Here is a 21,507-nt window from a genome sequence, read left to right as displayed (position 1 = left end):
CACGCCCCAGCTGCTGCTCATCCTCAGAGCCCCCTGGATTCCTGCAGTGGGGATCTGCCCTGTCCCCATCCTCCCAGCTCCCCACTCACCTGGCACAAGGGGGCCGCTGGGCCTTTCCTTTCCTGTCCTGGGGGAATGCTGGCACTGCGGCTCTGGGGCGTGGCTGGCACAGTGCCTGCATAGTAGTAGGCACTCAGGGAAGAGCAGCTGTTGGCTCCATTATCACCCCCACCCTGAGGTAGACCCTTCAGATCCCAAGGGCCATCTCCTTGTCAACCTCCTTAGGAAGTGACCCTAAGCAGTTTCTCCCACCTTTACCTTCAAGATGGCAGCCGAAGGTCCAGGAGCTGATCAGCCAGCTGGAGAGGATGCTGGCCAATCACCCCTCTCTTCCAAAGACCAAGGCCAAGGTCACAGAGCCCAAGGAGTTCAATCTGAGTGCCCCCAGACCCCGTGGCATTCCAGTGCCAGAGCGAGTCCCCATCCTGGCCAAGCCAAGACCAGTAAGTGCAGGCATTCACGGTGGGCACAAGCTGTCCAGGCCAGAAGAGTGGACTGTGTGGGCCACCGGGGGGGCTGGGCTCTTCTCAGGGCCAAGGGTGCACTGGACCAGACCTGGAACATTCAATGACCCACCCAACCCCACCACATCCCACAGAGAGGGAAGCCCAGCTGACCCAGAGCCTGCCCAGTGGGTTCCTGTACTCCACATACTGAGGTCTGGTCAGTAGGCATGGAGTGAAGCTCTTGGGCCATGGGGCTGAGAACTGTCTGGAATTGGCGCTTGAAGCCCACTTTTAATCCTGTTGCAACGTTCTGCTCCCTCCCTGTCAAATAGTGCATGTGTAGATCACAGTATACTCTTCTATGCTCTTCAGGCAGTGGGCAGGCAATAATGTCTGTCTGTGTGGCCTGTCCTCACCTCAGGGCCTCTGCGCATCTATCCCGTCCACCTGGAGCCTCTTCCTCTCTCTTTCCCTCTCCCTGCCTTGCTGACTTCTCCTGTCAGTCAGGATGCTTTGTATTGCAAGTAACAGGAAAAATCAGCTCAATATGGCCTAGAGAAGGGGCTGACAATAGAGAACTGGCTGACTCTTGGCTCAGGTAGGATAGGCTTCAGGCATTGTTTGATCGGTGTTCCAGCTCAGCTTCTCTGTGACTCTCTCTACCCTAGTCCCCTCTGTGGGTCAACTTTATCTCTGGGCTAACTTCCTTCATTGTCGCAAAACATCTAGGCCTCACAACCACATTCTACACTGTCCAGGGCAGGAGAGGCTATCTAGGGCCAAGAATTCTGTGAAAGTATGATTAGACTAGCTTAAGTGTCAGTCCTACGCTTGAACTGATCAGCGTGACTAGGGGTGCAATGTTCTGACTGGTCATGGGCTCTACCCTGAGCACCTGTGGCAGACTCAGCTTCCCAGAACTAATCTGGTTCCCCAGCAGAACTAAGGACTATACAGAGGGTAAGGGGATGGTGATAGAGGTCCCAGGGTCCCAGTCTACTCCCACTACCCTTCAGATCTCATTACAGTTTCTCTTTCCAGCGATGCTTTCCATGAACCCCTCACCTAGATCAGGTCCTTCACTTAATTTCCTTCTCATTGACTCCAGCTTCTTTTCTTCATAGCATCGATTAGATTTTATAGTTGTTTGGTAATTTGGGGGTCTGTTTATTAACTGTCTCCTTTACTAGACCTCATCCATCTTATTTGTCCCATATTCCAAATGCCTGGCACAGTCCTGGCTCAGAACAGACCTTTGGTAAATATCTGTTGAATGAATGGATGGATGGATGGGTGGAAGGATGATAGGTGGGTGAGTGGATGGATAGACGGATGGGTGGATGGATGGTGGATGATGGATGGATGGGTGGGTGGGTAGATGGATGGATGGATGGATGATGGATGATGGATAGATGAGTGGGCAGGTAAATGGATGATGAATGGGTAGAAGATGGGTGGTTGGTGGATAGGTGGATGGATGGATAATCAGATGAATGAACAATAGGCAGGTGGACAGACAGATGATGGATGGACAGATGGATGGATGAGTGGGTGGATGGATGATGGATGGGTAGATGATGGATGGGTGGATGGATGGTGGGTGGGTGGACAGATGATAGGATAGATGGACAGACAGATTAGGGATGGACTGATGGTCAGGAGCCTCGTTGTTGAGCCACCCCACAGTTATCCCATCTGTAGATCTGGAGGATCTTAGTGGTTTTGGACCTCAGCTCCTCAGGACTTTGTGGGTTTATCTCAGGTCATCCTACCAGCTGTATCTCTCTCTGCCTCTGCCTGGCCCCTGCCCAGCCCCTACCATGCCCTGCCCTGCTCCTTAGCTGTGTGCCTCTCAGCACTTGCTGTGAGATGTTGATGGACAGTCACCTCCCCTGAGGTCCAGAGGTGGCTGTGCTGGAACCACAGGCTCGTTCCCTCTACCCTCCCTGCCCTGCTCCATGCCCAGGACCCTCTTCCCCCCTTGGATTGCAGGCCGACTCCAATTCACTCATTCAACAGATATTTATAGAATGTCTGGTATGTGCCAGGCACTACGCCTTCATGGAGCATGCATTCCAATAGGGGACTAAGAGAAAAAACAGGATAAGTGAAATGTATAGTGTGGTAGTTGGTGATAAATGCTGAGAAGAAAATATAAGTCTTGGGGCTAGCCTGGTGGCACAGTGGTTAATTGCACACGTTCCGCTTCGGCGGCCTGAGGTTCGCCCATTTGGATCCCTGGTGCAGATATGGCAGTGCTTGGCAAAAGCCATGCTGTGGTAGGTGTCCCACATATAAAGTAGAGGAAGATGGGCACGGATGTTAGCTCAGGGCTAGTCTTCCTCAGCAAAAAGAGGAAGATTGGCAGCAGATGTTAGCTCAGGGCTAATCTTCCTCAAAAAAAAAAAAAAAAGAAAGAAAATATAAATCAGGAAAAAGGGATAGGAAGCATTGGAAGGGTTGCAATTCTGGATAGCGTGGCCAGGAAAGACCACTGAGAAGTCCTGTGGGGTAAAGAACTAGAAGAAGTGAGCAAGTGACTCATGTGTTTGTCTGGAGGAAGAGCATTCTAGACAGAGCAAAACATGTACAAAGGCCCTGGGGCAGTGCCCTCCCTCTCCCAAGTGTTTGAGTCCAGCCAGGAGGGGCTGGAATGGAGCGAGGAAGGGAAGGAGGGGATGGAATGGGAGGTACTGAGGAAGCAGAAAGACAGGACAGGCGCCAAGGTGGGATCATAGGGTCCCTCTGGCTGCAGTAGCAGAGGAGGGTGGTGAGCAGTGGTTTTTGGAGATGTCTTGAAGCAGGTGGGCAGCTTTTAAGATGGATGTGGGTATGAGAGACAGAGAGGTGCCAAGGAGGGCACCGAGGAGGACCGAGAGGCCTGGACACGGGCCAGGAATGGACAGCTGTCAGGGTCAGTGAGGCTGGGGGAGGGGAGGGCGTTCGGGCAGATAGGGTTTCGGGTTTGGACGTGGTGAGTTTCCAACGCGTGTTAGACGCGCAGAGGAGAGGACACGGAGTAAGGAGTGTGGAGAGTTTTCCAGGCTGGCTCTGCCTTGCCCCCCCACAGACACCGCTCCCTCCGGGTCACCAAGGGTCCTCTGTGACTGGACCCAGTGGATGCTTCTCAGGCCGCCCTGGTCTCTTCAGTGTTGATGCTGTGGGCCCTCCCCTTCGCCAGCAGCGCACTTTTCTGGGGTCCACGAAACTCTCCCAGCCTCACCTGCCATCCAGCCACTCCTCCTCCATGCCCTGCCCAGTCAGTCTTCTTCTGCTTGTCCCTCCAGTGTCCGGTTGGCCTGGGCCCTGTGCTTGGCCCGCTTCCTTCTTGCTGCTAGCCTGACATCCTTCCCTCCCTCCCCCAGATGACTGCCAACACCCAGCAGGCCCCAGTTAGAGCCCAGTGGCTTCCCTTCCAGTTTGCTTGTCCTCATGCAGGCCCCACCCGCCCTTCACCCACCCACAGCCGGCCACCAGCCCAGGACTTCTACACGCCCCTCCAGATGGCACTGCTGACCACAGGCTCTTCCTTGCGCCACCCCACCAGGTTCCCAGAAGCACCTACCAGCTGCCCAAGGAGCAGCAGCTGCTGGAGATAACCAAGAGATATAATCGCCGGAAAGCTGAGGTGAGTGAGACATACATGACCCTGCCTTCCTAAAGGCCTGCTGTGTGGGGGAGGTATGTAAAAGGGAGGAGAAGGGGAAGAAGGGGGAGAGGTGGGGAAAGAAGAAGAAGGGAGGGGGGAGGGGGAGAAGGAGGAAGAGTGGGGAGCTGGTCTGCGTCTTCATCCCACCCCCGCCCAGCCCAAGGACCCTGGGTGGTGGCCGGTGGGGCCAGAGCCACTTGTTGCTGCTCGCAGGAGCTGCTGCTGAGGGCAAACATGGAGGAGATGCGGTGTGCGGTGCCCAGGTCCCGCGGGGAGCCCCTGGTGCAGGTAATGCCCAGCCCTCCATGCCCTGGGCCAGTCTTGATGGTGGCATTTTCTCACGTCAGAGAGGAGTCCCCCCAGCGCCATGTTAGCGTGGAGCCTTTCCCAGCCAGCCCTGGAAGACCTGGTTCCCCGTGCCGCTGGGACGTGCTCCTCAAGCCAGGCTGAGTGCAGGCCCAGCGGGTGGGTGTAGACGCACCTCCAGAACCACTGGAGAAAGCATCTTCGTCGCTCTTTCTGGATATTTCCGGATTTTCCTTACAGAGCGTTTAACATTTCTGTAAGAAAAAACCCAAGCTATGTTTGTCAACAAAGAGAAGGTGAAGGGAACAGGAAAAGGAAGCTCGTTCTCTGTGGACACTTGCTCAGGTGGAGCTGGGCCCGCCCCCGCCCTCCCCACCATGGCCCACCCGGGTGGCGGTCGGACAGGACAGAGATGGGTCCCCCCAAGCAGCTGGAGCAGGCCGGGGGAGTGGGCACCCCTCCAAGTGGCATGCCTCCAGGGCAGGGTATGGCTGAGTTCCTGTGGGGATGACCTTTACCAGCTGCTCCCCCCACTGTGGCTGTGGTGCCCACCCTAGGGGTGTCAAAGAGCAGCAGCAGGCTGGGCAGGGAGCAGACAGACTCGAGGAGCAGCCTAGGAGAGGTCATGGGGGCCAGCCCCAGGGGCAGCTTGGGAAATGGACCCTAAGCTCCATGGCCAAGCCGCCCTGGCTGGGAACTGCTGTCCTCAGGCCCTGCAGGCCATGCACCTTCCCTGCCCCTGCCTGGGTGACCCAACACCCCCACAAGGCTTGGGAGGGCAGTGGAGGACAGAGGTGCTGCCCTGGGGGGACCCGTGTTCAGGGGTGGGCTGGAGGGAAACATGCAGATGGGCAGCTGGAGTTAGGACATAGGGGAGTGGGCCGGGCCTCCCAGGGGCGCTGGGCCCACTGTTCACCCAGGGTGTGTTTGTGGGCACCTCGCGGGCCCAGGTGCCAGGTCCTGATTCCTGCAGGACTCCAAGAAGCAGCTGAGGCTCCAATTCGGACCCCGAATCCTCAAGACTCCCAAGCTGACCTTCTACAAGGTGAGGGGTGCTCCTGACCAATCAGGGTGGGCACAGGGTGTCGGTTCCAGGTGCCTCTCCCTGGGCACCCACCTCCCCGCCTGCTGTGCCCCCAGGGCTTGGATGGCTGGAGCTGGAGGCCCGAGGACGGCCCAACCCTGAGGCAGAGGGAAGTACCTGGGCAGCGGGATGCTTGCTGCTCTCAAGGCTCCCCTCACACCTCATCACAGCCGGCGCCCCCTCTCTCCTGCAGCCTAACGACGACGTCCCAGTCAAGCTGAACACTGCGGCCATCCTGCGAGAAGGGGCCTTATACCAGCGGCAGGTGGAGAAAGAGCTGCAGAGGTGGGGGCGGCAGCTCCTCGGCCTCCCCTTCAGAGGAGGGGATGCAGGCACTGGCTATTCTGGGAGGAGAGGAGGTTGACAGGCAGAGCACAAGATGGGGGCCTGGAGGCTGTGGTCCTGCAGGTGGTGGGGCCAGCGTGAGGGTGGCAGCTGCATCCTCGGATGATAATCTCTGCTCAGTGAAGGAGGTAGACTGGGCAGGAGGAGGCTTAGCAGAAACCTGGCCCACTCCCTCAGAGGTCACCTCCTCCCCCAGCCCCTTCCTGTTGCCCCCTCCCCTGGACCACCAGGGCTGTAGACCCCTCTGCTGGGACCATGACTTGGGCTGTGGGTGGGAGCTTGGGTGGCTCACCAGATGGATGAGAGACAGATAGATGGACAGAGGGATGGTGAATGGACAGACAGGTGGGCTGGGGGGTGGCATATGGACAAGTGGGTGGGCAGGTGGATGGCAGATGGGTGAGTAGATAAACAAGTGGATGAAGGGAGGGGCAGGAAGACATGGCTGAAGGGTGGCTGCACAGGACAGGGACAGGTGAACAGTGAGTGGGTGGGTGATATGGCTAGTGTTTAGTAAAGAGCAGCCCGCGCCTGTGAACCTGTGGCCTCCTGGTGGCCAGCGCAGGCCCTGATCACAGGAGAAAGCCAGCCTCACCTCTTTCCCTGTTTCCCCAGAGTGGATCAGCTTGTGGATGGGGCCGGGGACTTCTCTGAGTTCCTCGAGTGGCAGAAGAGGATGCAGGCAAAGGACCGGGAAGAGCAGCTGGCTGCAGGCGAGTGCCGGAGGCTGCAGGGGAAGCTCAGCCATGAGGAGGCCATCCTGGCCCGGCAGCACCTCATGCAGGAGAACAAGCAGAAGGCCAACCAGAAGAAGGAGGAGGTGACACGGCCATGTGGGAGCGGCTGGGGGCCTGGGGGACAACTGGCTTTCCTGTCTCACCCCCAGGAGCTGTGGGCCTATGGCTGGCCATGGGCCTGGACACTCCTGTGGTCAGCTGACCCGGCTCATTTCCTCCTAAGACGCATAGAGTGCCCGTGGTTTCTCTGTCCCCACCACAACAGGTGGGGGTTCTGGAGGTGTTTCGAGTCAGCTGGTCTGATTGGACTATCTGGCCAGCACTTCTGGTCCAGGCTGCCCTCTGCCCCCACCAGCGGGGTCAGTTGGTCCACACTTCCACACGTGAAGGAAGCCCTGTGGTTCTGGGAGAAACTTCCAGAAGGCTGACATGTTTGCATATGGTGTCCTCTCCCACAAGAGGAGGGTCTGTGAATGTCCATGTCACCACTTTAGAAGCTCCAGACGTATCAGTCCTGGCTCTTTCTCCTCCTAGGACAGACAGCCTAGGAAAGCCTGTTCTTCCAGTGGGCCCGCAGGCCTGGCTGCAGCTCTGTCTCCTTAGATATGAGCCACTGAGGGCCTGCAGTCCAGGGACACGCTCCAAGTTCCCTCAAACTACTTCTTTTGCGACTCATTTGTGTCTATTTGTACTTAACGTTAGGGTTTGCTTTTCCTTTTTAGTTTACTTTCTTAAAAATAGGAAGTCAAAACAATATGACAAATAGACTCAGAGATGTTTCACTTCTAGAAAGTCTGTAACTTACCGCCCGTTTCCACCTCCCCCCATAGGTCCTTATTTTCATTAATTTCTGGATTATCTTTTCAGTCTTTTCTGCTAAGTAAATATATACACTTGTTTATACACACTTCTTACTTCCTTTTTTTTTTACATAAAATGTCACACCTTGCTTTGTCTGCAGTGAATAATGTTGTGCAAGTTTTCTGTGTTTGTGGAGGTGGCTTTTCAAGGTAAACATCTAGAGGAGGTATTGTTAAGTCAGAGAGTATCTGAACGTGGGGCTTTGGTTTCGTTGTTCTTGTCATTGTTGTTGTTGGGCATCCGCGGTTTTGTTAGAGATGCCACATCACCTTCCACGGGGCTTGCACCATCTCTCCCCAGCACCGTGGTCTATGACAGACCACAGAGTGTACTCTACTGAATTTAGGAATTTTTAGGAATTTGTTCCAATCTCATAGGTGAGAAATAGTATCTCGGTGTAGTTCTGATTTGCATCTCATTTATTATGTGTGAATTTGAGCATGTTTTCATATATTTAAGAGCCATTTCCGTATCTTTTTCTCTGAACTATCTGTTCATGTCTTTTGTCCATTTTCTTTTTTCCCCAGCTTTATTGGGTTATTATTGACAAATAAAATTCATATATATTTAAGGTGTATAACATAATGATTTGATATACACGTACATTGTGAAATGGTCACCACAATTAAGCTAATTAACACATCCATCACCTCGCATAGCTACCTTTTTCGTGGGTGTGGTGAGAACACTTGAGATCTACTGTCTTAACAAATTTCAAGCATATCATCCTGCAGTATTAACTATACTCACCATGCTGTACATTCGGTCCCTAGAACTTATCTATCTTCTAGCTGAAAGTTTCTACCCTTTCACTAACATCTCCCCATTTCCTCTACCTCCCAGCCGGTGCAACCACCATCCCCCCTCTTCGTTATTATGAGTTAGACAGTTTTAGATTCCACAAACAAGTGAGATCATACAGTATGTGTCTTTCTGTGTCTGGCTTATTTCACTGAGCATGACGTCCTCCAGGTTCATCCACGTTGCTGCAAATGGCAGGACTTCCTTCTTTTCTCAGGCTGAATAGTATTCCATTGTATAAATATAACACGTTTTCTTTCTTTATTCATCTGTCGACACTTAGATTGTTTCCATATCTTGGTTGCTGTGAATAATGCTGCAATAAACGTGAGAGTGCAGATATCTTTTCAAGATAGTGGAAGATTATTTCCTTTATATAAATACCCAGAAGTGGCATTGCTGGGTCATAGGGCAGTTCTATATTTTACTTTTTGAGGAAGCTCCGTACTGTTTTCCATAGTGGCTGCACTAATTTCCATTCCCACCAGCAGTGCACAGGGTTCCCTTTTCTCCACATCCCTCTCCAGCACTTAGCTTTTGACTTTTTGATGATAGCCATCCTGACAGGTGTGAGGGGATATCTCATTGTCACTTTGATTTGCATTTCCCTAATGGTTAGTGATGTTGAATATCTTTTCATATACCTGGTGGCCAGTTGTATGTCTTCTTTGGAAAAATGTTTATTCAGATCCTTTGCCCATTTTTTAATCAGGTTATTTTATTTTGTTTATTTTTTATTTTTTTGCTATTGAGTTGTATGAGTTCCTTATATATTTTGGATATTAATCTCTTATTAGATATATGATTTGCAAATATTTTCTCGCATTCTGTAGGCTGCCTTTTCATTTTGTTGATTATTTCCTCTGCTGTGCAGAAACTTTCTAGTTTGATGTAGTCCCATTTGTTTATTTTTAGTTTTGTTGCTTGTGCTTTTATATCAAATCCAAAAAAATCGTTGCCCAGACCAATGTCAAGGAGCTTTCCCCCTATGTTTTCTTCTAGAAATTTTATGGTTTCAAGTCTTACATTGAAGTCTTTGATCATTTTAAGTTGGTCTTTGTGTGTAGTGTAAGATAGGGGTCCCCTTTCATTCTTTTGGATGTGGATATCCAGTTTTTCCAGTACAAGTTATTGAAGAGACTATCCTTTTCCTGTTGAGTTTTCTTGGTGCCTTTGTCAAAGATTAGTTGACTGTCCATTTTCTATTGAGCTTTTAAGCTTCATTTCCTTGATTTTATAGAGTTCTTTATATATTAGGGAAAGTAACCTTTTATCTATGATGTATTGTTACAGATACTTTCTTCCATTTGGTCATTTGGCCTTGCTTATGATGTGTTTTGCCATGTAAATGTATTTTTTATGTCATTGAACTTGATCTTTTTTTTTTATTGTATCTGGATTTTGAATAGTGAAAAAGGGTTTTCCATACCCACGTTATAGAGGAATTCGCCCATGTTTTCTTCTAGTATTTATGTGGTTTGATTTTTACATCTGGATCTTTAATCCAGTTTATTCTTGTACATGGTGTGAGCTCTGGATCCACTTTTATCTTTTTCAAATGGCCATCCAGCTGAGTCTTCTATCCGTGAATGCAGTGTGTCTCTCCAATTATTTAGCTCATACTTCTTTCATCTGTGTTGCATAGATTTCTGCATACAAGTCCTGTACGTGTTCTGCTAGATCTGTACCTAAGTATTTCTTTTATTATTTTTGAGTAGTTGTGAATGGTATTGTATTTTTATTTTTGGTGTCCATATGTTCAATGCTAGTATGTAAAAACGCAATTGATTGTTGTGTGTTAATCTTGTATCCTGTGACCTTGCTGAACTCCCTTACTAGTTTTCCAGGATACACAAGGAGTTTTGTTGTAGATTCCTTGGGATTTTCTGTGTAGACAATATTGTCATCTATAAATAAGAACAGTTTTATTTCTTCCTTTCTGATCTGCATTCCTTTTATTTCCTCTTCTTGCCTTATTGCACTGGTGAGAACTTCCAGTACTATGCTGAACAAAAATGATGAGAGCAGACATTTGTGCCTAGTCCAACATATTAGAGGACATTCAGTCTCACTATTAAGTATGTTAGATGTAGGGTTTTTGTAGATGTGCTCTTTATCAAGTTGATGAAGTTCCCCTCTATTCTTACTTTTCTGAGTTTTTTGATCATGAAAGGGTGTTGAATTTTGTTAAATGCTTTTCTGCATCAACTGATATGATCATGAGATTTTTCTTCTTTAGCCTGTTAATATGGTGGAATTACACTGACTGATTTTCAAATATTGAACAGCTGTACATCCCTAGAATAAACCCACTTGGTTCTGGTATATAATTCTTTTTACATATGCTGAATTCCATTTGCTGGTATTTTTATTTTGTTAAAAAAATTTTTTTGCATATAGTTTTATAAGGGATGTTGGTCTGTAGTTTTCTTTTTTGTACTATCTTTGTCTGGTTTTGGTATCAGGGTAATTCTAGTTTCACAGAATGAATTTGCAAGTATTCTTTCCTCTTTTATTTTCCAGGAGAGGTTGTGTAGAATGGGTGTTAATTCTTTCAACATTTGGTAGGATTCTCTAACGAAATCATCTAGGTATGGAGATTTCTGTTTTGGAAGTTTTAAAAGTAGAAATTCAATTTTCTGGGGCTGGCCCTATGGCTGAGTGGTTACGTTCATGTGCTCTGCTTTGGCGGCCCAGGGATCGCCAGTTCGGATCCTGGGTGCAGACATGGCACTGCTCGTCAGGCCATGCTGTGGTGGCATCCCACACAGAAGAACTAGAATGACTTACAATTAGGATATACAAGTGTGTACTGGGACTTTGGGGAGAAAAAAAAAACACAGTTACCTCAAAAAAAATGAAATTCAATTTTCTTAAAAATTACGGGGCTATTCAAATGATCTGTTTCATATTATATGAGTTGTAGTAGTTTGTGTTTTTTGAGGAATTGGTCCATTTCACTCAGTTGCCAAATTTATGTATGTAGTTTTTTTGTAATATTCTGTTACCACCTCTTTTTTTATGACTGTAGGGTCTATCTATAGTGATATACCCTGTTTCATTCTTGATATTGGTAATTTGTGTCTTTTCACCTTTTTTCTATAAGACTTCCTAGAGATTTGTCAATTTCATTGGCCTTTTCAAAGAATCAGCTTTTTGTTTCATTGATTTTTCTCTATTGTTTTACTGTTTTCAATGTCATTGATTTCTGTGCTTTATTATTTCCTTCCTCCTGCTTGCTTCAAGTTTATTTTGTTCTTCTTTTTCTAGGTTTTTGAGATGGGAGCTTAGATTACTGACATAAGACTTTTCTACTGTAAGCCTGTAGTGTTACACATTTCCTTTCATTTACTGCTCTAGCTGTGTCCCACAGATTTTGATATGTTGTATTTCATTTTCATTCAATTCAATGTATTTTTCTCATTTCACTTGAGGTTTTCTCTTTGACCCATAGATTACCTAGAAGTGTGCTGTTTTGTTTACAAGCATTTGGAGATTTTCTTGATATCTTTCGTTATTGATTTCTACTTTGATTTCATTGTGGTTATTGAAAACACTCAATATGATTTCAATTATTTTAACTTTGTTGAGGTGTGTTTTTTAGCCCAGAATACTGTCTATCTTGGTGTATGTTCTGTGGGCACTTGAAAAGGATGTGTGTTCTGCTGTTGTTTGGTGTTCTGTAAATCTTGATAAACTCGGGCTGGTTGATAGAATTGTCGAGTTCTTCTATATCCTTGCTAACTTTCTATCTAGTTTCTCTATCAGTTGCTGAGAGAAGAGTGTTGAAGTCTCCAGCTGTAATTGTGAAATTGCCTTTTTCTCCTTTCAGTTCTGTCAGTTTTTGCTCCACATATTTTGCAGCTCCATTGTTTGGTGCACACACATTTAAAATTGCTCTGTCTCCTCGGTAGTTGACCCTTGTATTATTATTATATAATATCCGTCTCTGTCTCTGGTAATTTTCTTTGCTCTGAAGTTTATTTTATCTAATAATAATATAGACAGTCCTGATTTCCTCTGATTAATTTTTGCATGATATATATTTTCCATCCTTATACTTTTAATCTGTCTATATCATTATATTTGAAGTGAGTTTCTTGTAGACAGCATATAGTTTGGAAATGTCTTATAATTAACTCTATCAATCTATTAATTGGTGTATTTAAACCAGTTATATTTAATGTAGTTATTGACGTGTTAGGACTTAAGTCTGCCATCTTTTTCTTCTCTGATTGTTCTATTTTTGTTTCTCTGTTTTCTTTTTCTTGCAGTTTTGTAGAATTCCATTTGATTTCTCTATAGTGTTTATATAGAAATAGTGTCTATATAGCTTTTTCAGTTGTTGCGCTGGGTATTTTACACACACATAACTTATCACAGTCTACTAGTGTCATCATTTTACCAATTTGAGTGAAATGTAGAAAACTTACCTCCCTTTATGTCCCTTTCCCTTCCTCATTTTTTTCTTTTTGAGGAAGATTAGCCCTGAGCTAACATCTGCTGCCAATCCTCCTCTTTTTGCTGAGGAAGACTGGCCCTGAGCTAACATCCGTGCCCATCTTCCTCTACTTTATATGTGGGACGCCTGCACAGGATAGCTTGACAAGCAGTGCCATGTCCACACCCGGGATCCAAACCAGTGAACCCCAGGCCACTGAAGCGCAACTGCTACGCCACCGAGCTGGCCCCTCCCCATTTTATAATAGAATTGTCTTAGATATTTCCTCTACACATATTTAGAGTGACACCACACAGTGTTATAATTTTTGCTTCAACCATTAAACATAATTTACGAGACTCAGAGGAGAGGGAAAATCTATTGTATTTATCCATATTTTTGCTTACCATGTTCTTTTTTCCTTCCTGATGTTCCAAGATTCCTTCTCTTATCATTTTCTTCCTAAAAAGAAAGTCTAGAGAACTTTCTTTAGCCATTATTTCAGGGTAGGTTTGCTGACAACAAATACTTAGTTTTCCTTCATCTAAGATTATCTTTATTTCCCCTTCTTTTCTGAAGGATATTTTTGCTGGGTATAGGATTCCGGGTTAATTATTCTTTTCTTTCTACATCTGAAAAATATTGTGTAACTTCCTTCTGGCCTCCATGATTTCTGATGAGAAATCCACTGTCATTCAAGTAGTTTTTCCCTTATAAGTAAGGTGTCATTTTTCTCTGGCTGTTTTCAAGATGTTTTTCTTTGCCTTTAGTTTTCAGAAATTTAATTATAACGTGCCTTGGCATGGATTTCTTTGGGGTTCACTCAGCTTCTTGAACGTTTATGTCTTTTGCCAAATTTGGGAAGTTTTAGCCATTATTTTTTGAAATACTTCTTCAGTTCCACCTTGTCCTGTTTCTCCTTTCCTGGGACTCTGACAACAGGAATGTTAGATCTTTTGTTATAGCCCCACAGGTCTTTGAGGTTCTGCTGGTGTTTTCAGTCTATTTTCTCCCTCTTGTTCAGATTCATAATTTCTATTGTTTTATCTTCAAGTTCACTGTTTCTTTACTCTTTCCCTCAATTCTGCTAGTGAAGCCATCCATTGAAGTTTTTATTTAATTTGTTGTGTTTTCAGTTCTAAAGTTTCCATTTGGCTTTCCTTTATGTCTCCTATTATTTTGCTAAGACTTTACTTCTTTGCAGAAACTATTTTCTCATTTGTCTCAAGAATGTTCATAATTGTTTGCTGAAGCAGTTTTATGATGGCTTCTTTAAAAATCTCTGTCAAATCTAACATCTCTGTCATCTCAGTGTTGGCATCTATTGATTGTCTGTCTTCTTTCTGTTTGAGATCATCTGGCTTTTGGTATGATGAGTGATTTTCGATTGAAACCTGGACATTTTGGGTGTTACATTATGAGATTGTGGATCTTATCTGGCAGGGAAAGAGCAGTGTCAGAGGGACACCACCACATGACTGCCAAGTGGGCTTAGCAGTCCAGCTTCCCCACTTGGCCTCTGCTGACCCCTGAGGGTGGGGGCTCCTCACTACTGTGGGTAAGAGCTCTGGCTGGACCTGCATACATCTCCCTGACTGGAGTACCTTGTAACTGCTCCCCATGTGGCCTCCACTGTCACGTGGTAAGCATGGCAGGAGAGGCCTCTGTACCACTGGGTGCTGGTGAAAGTCTTCACTTTCCACTAGGCCTCCTCTGATACCACTCTAGTGGGGAGGGTGACCCTTTCCAGGGGACGTTTTACCCAAGTATTCAGTCTGATGTTTAGTTTGGAGGCCCTCTCAGCGTTTCTGTTTGCTTGGTCACATCAGCGCTGTTGGGTGTGTTCCAAGCTCACTTGAATTTTGAAGGTGTCCCCGTGCTGGTAACTGGAAGCCCTTGCTTGATGCGAGGTCAGCCAGCAGCCCCCGTTCGAGTGGTGCTTGCTGTGGGAAGGGTGGAGAGGTCTGGAAAACACAGTCGGACCTCCATCGTAGGGCCCAAGGGTACAATAGGCCACCCCAGGCCCTAAGTGGAATCCAACAGGATCACTGTTCTGAGGGTTATGTCAGAGTAGACAGAGCCAGGAGTTGGTCCCAGGACGCCAGCCAGCTAGCTGCCCTGCCGTTCACTGCCCTGGTGGCCCCGACCTTCTGCAGGCTTGCCTCTCCCACCCACAGCTGTGGCTTTTATGCTTCTTTTCCATCTTCGTGTGCTCGTTCCTTTTCTCTGCTGAACCTTGACATTGCGCTGATGCTGATGCTGCGACTGATGGGGATGCCTCTGTCATGAGCGAGCGTGTGCTGTGCTCAGGGTGGCTGAGGAGGTTGGCACCACCAGCTTCACTTACCAGCCAAGACACTGCAACCAGGAAGGCAAATGATTTGCCCAAGGTCACACAGCTGGTCTGGGTGGAGGCAGAACTTAAAATCCTGTGTGTCTTCTCCCAAGCTGGGGCCTTCTCCACGGGCCCATGCTGCCTCCCTGGTTCCAGTTGCATTTTTGGAGAGCAGGGAGATGCTGCCTCTTTTCCTCGCTCCCAGACCAAGCGAGGCTCCCAGCTGTCTCCTTGCTGCCCCACTGGTGACAGTGCAGCCAAGCTGGGGGCCCCAGGACACATCCTAGTCCAGGCATCTTTTTTTCTCTGCTCGTAGTTTCCCTACTTGAAATAAGACTCCTCATATGTTTTGATAGCCCACTTTTTTTCACCTCATATTTCCATACAAGCACATTTCTCCAACTTATTATTACAAAGTTTTCAAAAGCATTTTTTAAAATAAACTTCTTCTTTTCAAACAGTTTTAAGAATCACAGAAAAGTTGCAAAGAGAGGTCTCATATCCTCCCCACCCAGCCTCCTCCGCTGGTAACGTCTGTGGTGCAGTGCCCCCCTAGAAAGCACTGCAAGCTGGAGGGCTGAAAACACAGTCCTGGAGGCCCAAAGCCCGAGGTGAAGGTGTGGACTTGGCCGTGCTCTCTGCCAAGCCTCTGAGGGAGAATCCTTCCTCGCCTCTTCCAGCTCCAGATGACCCCAGGAATTCCTGGGCTTGTGGCAACCTCATGTCAGTCTCTGCCTCCATCTTCACATGGCCGTCTTCTCTCTGTCCTCTCCTCTTCTTATATGGACACTTGTCATTAGATTTAGGGCCCACTCTAACTCCAGGATGATTTCATCTCGAGATCTTTAACTAAGTACTTATTGGATCCTTAACTAGTTGGAAATAAGATCATATTCTGAGGTTCCAGGTGGACATGAATTTTGGGGGAACACCAACCCACTATATACCACCATGGTATATTTGTCACAACTGGTACATGACTCTTAACTAAACTCCACACTCTATTCGGATTTCATCTTTTTCCACTAATGTCCTTTTTCTGACAAGGATGCCATCCAGGACATCACATTACATTTAGTTGTCATGTCTCAGACTCCTCTTGGCTGTGACATTTTCTCAGACTTGCCTTGTTCTTGATGACCTTGATAGTTTGAGGCATGCTGGTCAGATATCTGAGAACGTCCCTCCACTGGGATGTGTCTGGTGTGCTTCTCATGATTAGATGGGTGTGGGAGGGAGACCACAGAGGTGAAGTGCCCTTTTCATCACATCCTATCCAGGGTGCTGCCATCAACAAACTTACCATGTGGATGTTGACCTTCATCACCTGGCCAGGTCTCTCCACTGCAGTTATCCCCCTCTCCATAGTGTATTCTCTGGAAGGGGGTCTCTAAACGGAGCCCACACTCAAGGAGGCGGGTGGTTATTTGCAATTCTGCATGGGAAACTTGTCTCTTCTTCCCCACTTATTCACTGATTTAATCACTTGTTCATATCAGTGTGGACTTATGCATATTTATTTCATACTGTGCTGTAACCCAATATGGCATTATTTATTTTGCTGCTAGCTTGGCCAGTGGGAGCCCTTTCAGGTTGGCTCCTGGGTCCCTTTGACATGCCCACTATTCTTTTGTGTTTTGAGCACCTCCTTACTTTATGGTACTATAGAATGCTCCAGGCTCATCTTGCATCCTCCCTGCCCCAACTCTAAATAGCCATTTCTCCAAGAGCCCTGGTTCCTTTTCTTAGGATCTGGAATGAAACTGCACAGCACTGAAAGGGATGGTCAAGAGCCATTTTTGATACACACCAGCAAACTGTTTTATGAAAGGATTACTTTGTGCCCAGCCTCTAACCCTGGAGACCAGGCTGCCCACAGGCTGGTTCTCCACTTACCATGCAGTTGAAGATGAGCTCCCAGTTGCATAAACTTCCAGGGGTTGGGAGTCCGATAGCTCCCTGCCAGTGCTGGGCTGGTGACAGGAGGTATAAATCCCATGCTGTCCTTTGTAGTATCTTGAGGGCTGAAAATATTATTCTGAATTGTTCACAATGGCCCCAAACTGGAAACAACCTGAATGTCCATCAAGGGTAGAATGGATCAAAGAGTTGTGATATATTGCCCAAAATATACAGCCACAAAAATAAGCCAGCTATAATCCAGGTGATATTGTGCATGAAACTAATAAATGAGACGCTGAGCAGAAGAGGGGAGACGCAACAGCGACAGCAGGACAATTCCAGTTATGTGCAGTTCAAAGCAGCAAAACCATGCCCTGCTTGGGGCTGTGCATTTCTGAGGCACCACAAGAAAGAAGAGAGTGGGATGACCATCAGGACGTGCCCTGGGGAGCCCATGTGACAGGGACTCTGGGGCTTCCTGGGGGCTGGCATGTCCTATACACAGACCTGGGCAGTATCTGAATACCCAGCTCCACACGGCTTCAAAGCAATGAGTACCCTTATCTCTTAACTGGAGTCCAGGCGTGGATAGGCTTTAGGGCAAGCCCAGTGGCTCTGACTTGGTTTCCCCAGGACTCTCTTGGCTATACCCCTCAGCTTCATTGTCAGATCTGGGGAGGTGGCTGTGTGGTTCTGGGTCACACCCCCCAGGACCACAGTGGAAGAAGGGAGGACATGACATGGAACTTCCCCATTAGGCCCAACCTCCAGGGGACCACTAGGTGCTGATGAGCTTAGATCCAGGTTCCAGGGTGATTCGGGGTCAGGGGCCAGTTCTGTCCCACCCAGGCCTCATGCTGCTCCCAGGGCTAGGGCAGGACCAGGCTTGCTCCAGAGGGCCCCTCCGGCTCTGACCATGGCAGGTTGGTTGTCCAAGCAGACAGCTGAGCTGATGCAGCAGTGTGCTGAGAGGCGACTCCAGGAGGAAAGGTCCATGAAGGAGCTGGTGGAGCAGGTGTTGGAGACACAGAAGAATGTTAAGGTGGCACAGACAAAGCTCCTGAAAGTCCGACAGCAGATAGGTATGGTGGGGGTCAAGTGCTATGAGGCAGTGCCCAGCTCTGCTCCCCCCCATTCACATCTGGGCTGGTATCCCGACCTGGGTGAGCCACTGTGGTCAGTGAGGGCTGAAGTGCCCTCAAGGGATGGCTGGGGTCGGGCAGGCCCTTCCAGGGAAGGTATCCCCTGCCCAGTGCCTGCCAGGCTGCTCTCTGACCCCCTAAGAACCCTCCTTGGTCCCCAAGTTCAGGAGGTGATAGAGGAGAGCCGGGAGCTGCTGCAGCGCAGCACAGAGGCAGCCAAGGAGGAGCAGAGGCAACGATGTGAGCTCATCTCCCAGCTGCGAGCCCTGGAGATGCAGCCCACACGCAAGGGCAAGCTTGTGGACCTGACCCAGGTGAGGACACAGCCCCTGGAGCCCATGCCCCATCCAGTGATCTCGGGGAGCCTCCCTGTGTCCTGCTGTGCCTGGCATTGCCATGGAAGGGCGTGTCTAGAACTCCCACCAAAGCCAAAAGCCATCTTGCCCCAAGCTGAGATCCACCTGGCTACCCATGCCCTGCTGTAGACCCTGCACCCACCGTGCTAGAGGCCTGGGTCTGGCCCAAGAGTTCACAGTGCTGTTGGGGAGACCTCTGTAACCCAAGGGGGCAGGGGGCCAGGGCCCTTTGAGGGTGGGGCAAGGTAGGCTTCATGGAGCTGCGTGGTGAGCAAGGTCCAGGGACTCCCCAGGCCCAGGTGGGAAAGGCAGTGTAGGGAGAGTGTAGGTGCACAAAGGCCAGAGGCTGAGCAGGAGGCCAAGAGGAGGGCACCGGGGCCTGGAAGCCTGAGTGAGAAGCACGATGAGAGGCCAGGCTGGCACCTGGTGAAGTGGGGGCAGGCCTGGGAGGGCCGTGGGAGCCAGAGGGGGACCTGGCCTGGTCCCAGTGGGTATGCAGAGTCTGAAGGGCTCTCTGCCCAGGCCCCAGGGTCCTGCCTGGGGAGACAGTAGTGAGGTCCATTTGGGCCCTGCCACAGTGGAGGGGCCTGCAGGGCACACAGCTGAGATGTCTAGTCACTACATGGGTCTAGAGCTGTAGAGGGGGGCCCAGGCTGGAGAAGCTGGATGGAGGACATGATACACAGGCACTACTGAGCAGAAGGAGGGAAAGCCTGGGCATGGGGCCAGGCCTGTGGAACAGAGGAGGGGCACCAGTACTGGTGCAGAGGAAAGGCCAGGGCACAGGAGATGGCCAAGCAGGCTGGGCATGGTCCTAGCTCCCAGCCAGAGGCCTCCTCCACCCACCCTGCAGATCCCCGGGTATGGCCTGGAAGGAGAAATGTCCATCATGGAGCTGCGTGAGCGGCTGGCCCTGCTCAAGGAGAGCCAGCGGCGCGAGGAGGAAGAGAAGCGGGACCAGATCATCCAGGGCAAACGCGCCAAGAGCCAGGAGCTGCAGAACACAGTGGAGCAGATCTCGCTGTGCCGCGCAGCCATGGGCAGGTCTGCAGCCTTGAGGTTGGTACCTGGCCTAGGCGGGCACCCCAGGAGCAGGGAGCAGCAAGCCTGCCTTTGCACCCTCCTGTGCGACTAGGTTCTCCTCGCAACACTCACCACCCTCCTTCCCCAGGCAGCTCCCTTACAATAACTTCCCCCACCCCTATTATTTCATTAGACAATTTTCAGGCATACAGAAATGGTGAAAAAATCGTGCAGTGATGGCTTACCCATGACCTAGATTCGATCATTTTGCATCTAGATCACGGGTATGACCTTTGATCATGTGCTTCATCTTGCTAGTTAGCTATTTATCTGTCTCTGCAGAACCATTTGGAAATACTGGCATCTTTGGGGCGCATCTTCTGAAAAAAGGACATCGTCCTACATAACCACAGCACAATGACACAACTAAAAAATTTTTAAATTTCCAGTGTCATCTAAATATCCTGTCTGCATTCACATGTCTCCAGGGGTCCCCAGACTGTTTGCTATAACCTTTTAAAGATTGTTTGCTGTACCCTTTTCTTTTCTCTTTTTAAACCACGACCTAGTTGAGGTTCACACACAGAGTTCGATTGTCAAGCGTCTCTCCTCTCTTTTAATGGAGAGCATGCACCCACACTCTTTTTGTTTGTTTTTGGGACACTGTGGTGACTTTTCTAGTCCCATGTGGCTGTCTTGTGGCAGCTTGGTCAGGCACAAGTTGGTGTCACCCCTGGGGTCAGGCTGGCCTTTGGGCCTTGGCCTGGTCCCATCCGGGGGGCAAGGCTGCCCCAGGGGAGGTGGCACCCAGCCCTGTCATAGCATAGTACGGTTCAGGGCTCCAGAGAAAGTACCTGAGTATAGCTTGGGTAGGGTAGGATAGTGGGCTGGACGGAAAGAAGGACACTCACAAAATCCATCGCTATTGGTCCTGAGTGACTGCTTCTCTGGTTACAATTCAGAGGAGGCCTGTGACAACTGCTTAGGGCTGCCCAGGGAGGGCTGGCTGGCCATGCAGCAGGTCCTCATGTGGCATGCACCTGGGAGACCTCACCAGTTCCCAGCCCCTGGGCTTAGCCTGACAGAGCCAAATTTGCAGTCTGGTTGGTGGTGGGGAAACTGTAAGGGTCCAAACCCACTAACAGAGCTTCTGGAGCCCCCTGCGTGCAGCCCCCATGGCATTAATTCACCAGGAGCATGATTAGTGGGCAGGGGGCTGGAGTCAGCCAGGCAGCGATGGTGGCCGAGGGAACAGCACCTGCGAATGCCCTGATGCTGTGACGTGCACCTCAGCCAAAGGCGTCAGGGAACAGTCTGTATAATGACATCTCATTTGGGCAGGAAAAATGGCCTACCTCGTAGGGAAGAGACTTGTAAAGATAGAACAATATTATCAGCGGTTACCTCTGGGCAAGAGAGTGGCGGGGGGAGCGCGAGATAAAAGGAGGCTCTCACTTTTTTACCCCAGATACCATAGTTAAAACACATGGAATACTTTCTCACAATGGGAAGTACAAATCGTAAAATGGTAGAGGCGCCGGGGGACCCTCACCCGCGCTGTCCTCGGAGGGCCTCTCCGCCCGCACCTAAATCCCTTCCGTTAACCTGGGGTTGGGGGCCCCTCCTAAGCCGCCTTGTCGCCTGCCCAGGTGGGAGGAGAAGAAAGCCCTGTCGGTGGGCCCGGGAGCGCCTTGCCAGGACGAGCGCGTACTCGAGCTGCAGCGCAGGATCGAGGAGAAGGCGGCCGAGCGCCACAAGCAGGCGGCCCTGCTGCACGTGTCGGCGCCGCGGGCCGCGCGCCCCAAGCCGCGGGTGAGCCGCGGGGGGGTGAGGCTGGGGGCGGGTATGCTGTTGGCGGGGCGCGGCGAATGGGGAGGCCGTGGAGGGGCGCGGTGTCGGGTGTGGCGAGGGGACGCAGTGTCCGGGGGGAGCGGACCCTGGGGGTGACTCCCGGCACCTTGTCGGGCCGGGATGCGGGCCGCAGGGAGGGGCGGGGAGGCTGCACGGGGGGTGGGGGAG

At 49.6% G+C, this 21,507-nt stretch overlaps 1 protein-coding gene across 5 annotated transcripts in view; it reads left to right on the top strand.

Annotated features, from left to right (window-relative positions):
• CFAP99 (cilia and flagella associated protein 99) overlaps nucleotides 1–21,507 on the top strand; it is a 46,774-nt gene that overhangs the window by 25,022 nt on the left and 245 nt on the right. For 2 of the 5 annotated variants that reach the window (XM_046657242.1, XM_046657244.1), the window contains 10 exons: nucleotides 326–503; nucleotides 3,973–4,134; nucleotides 4,369–4,443; nucleotides 5,435–5,506; nucleotides 5,739–5,830; nucleotides 6,506–6,710; nucleotides 17,908–18,049; nucleotides 18,272–18,423; nucleotides 19,319–19,524; nucleotides 21,138–21,300. In XM_046657242.1, the coding sequence (XP_046513198.1) occupies nucleotides 326–503; nucleotides 3,973–4,134; nucleotides 4,369–4,443; nucleotides 5,435–5,506; nucleotides 5,739–5,830; nucleotides 6,506–6,710; nucleotides 17,908–18,049; nucleotides 18,272–18,423; nucleotides 19,319–19,524; nucleotides 21,138–21,300 (1,447 nt within the window). The remainder of the gene's footprint in view (nucleotides 1–325; nucleotides 504–3,972; nucleotides 4,135–4,368; nucleotides 4,444–5,434; nucleotides 5,507–5,738; nucleotides 5,831–6,505; nucleotides 6,711–17,907; nucleotides 18,050–18,271; nucleotides 18,424–19,318; nucleotides 19,525–21,137; nucleotides 21,301–21,507) is intronic. The other 3 variants (XM_046657245.1, XM_046657246.1, XM_046657243.1) reach the window with 2 other exon arrangements.

This window comes from Equus quagga, chromosome 3 (assembly GCF_021613505.1).
Source record: "Equus quagga isolate Etosha38 chromosome 3, UCLA_HA_Equagga_1.0, whole genome shotgun sequence".
Lineage (NCBI taxonomy): Eukaryota > Metazoa > Chordata > Mammalia > Perissodactyla > Equidae > Equus > Equus quagga.
The sequence above is the reverse complement of the archived record's forward strand: the minus strand, read 5'-3'. Positions and strand labels throughout refer to the sequence as shown.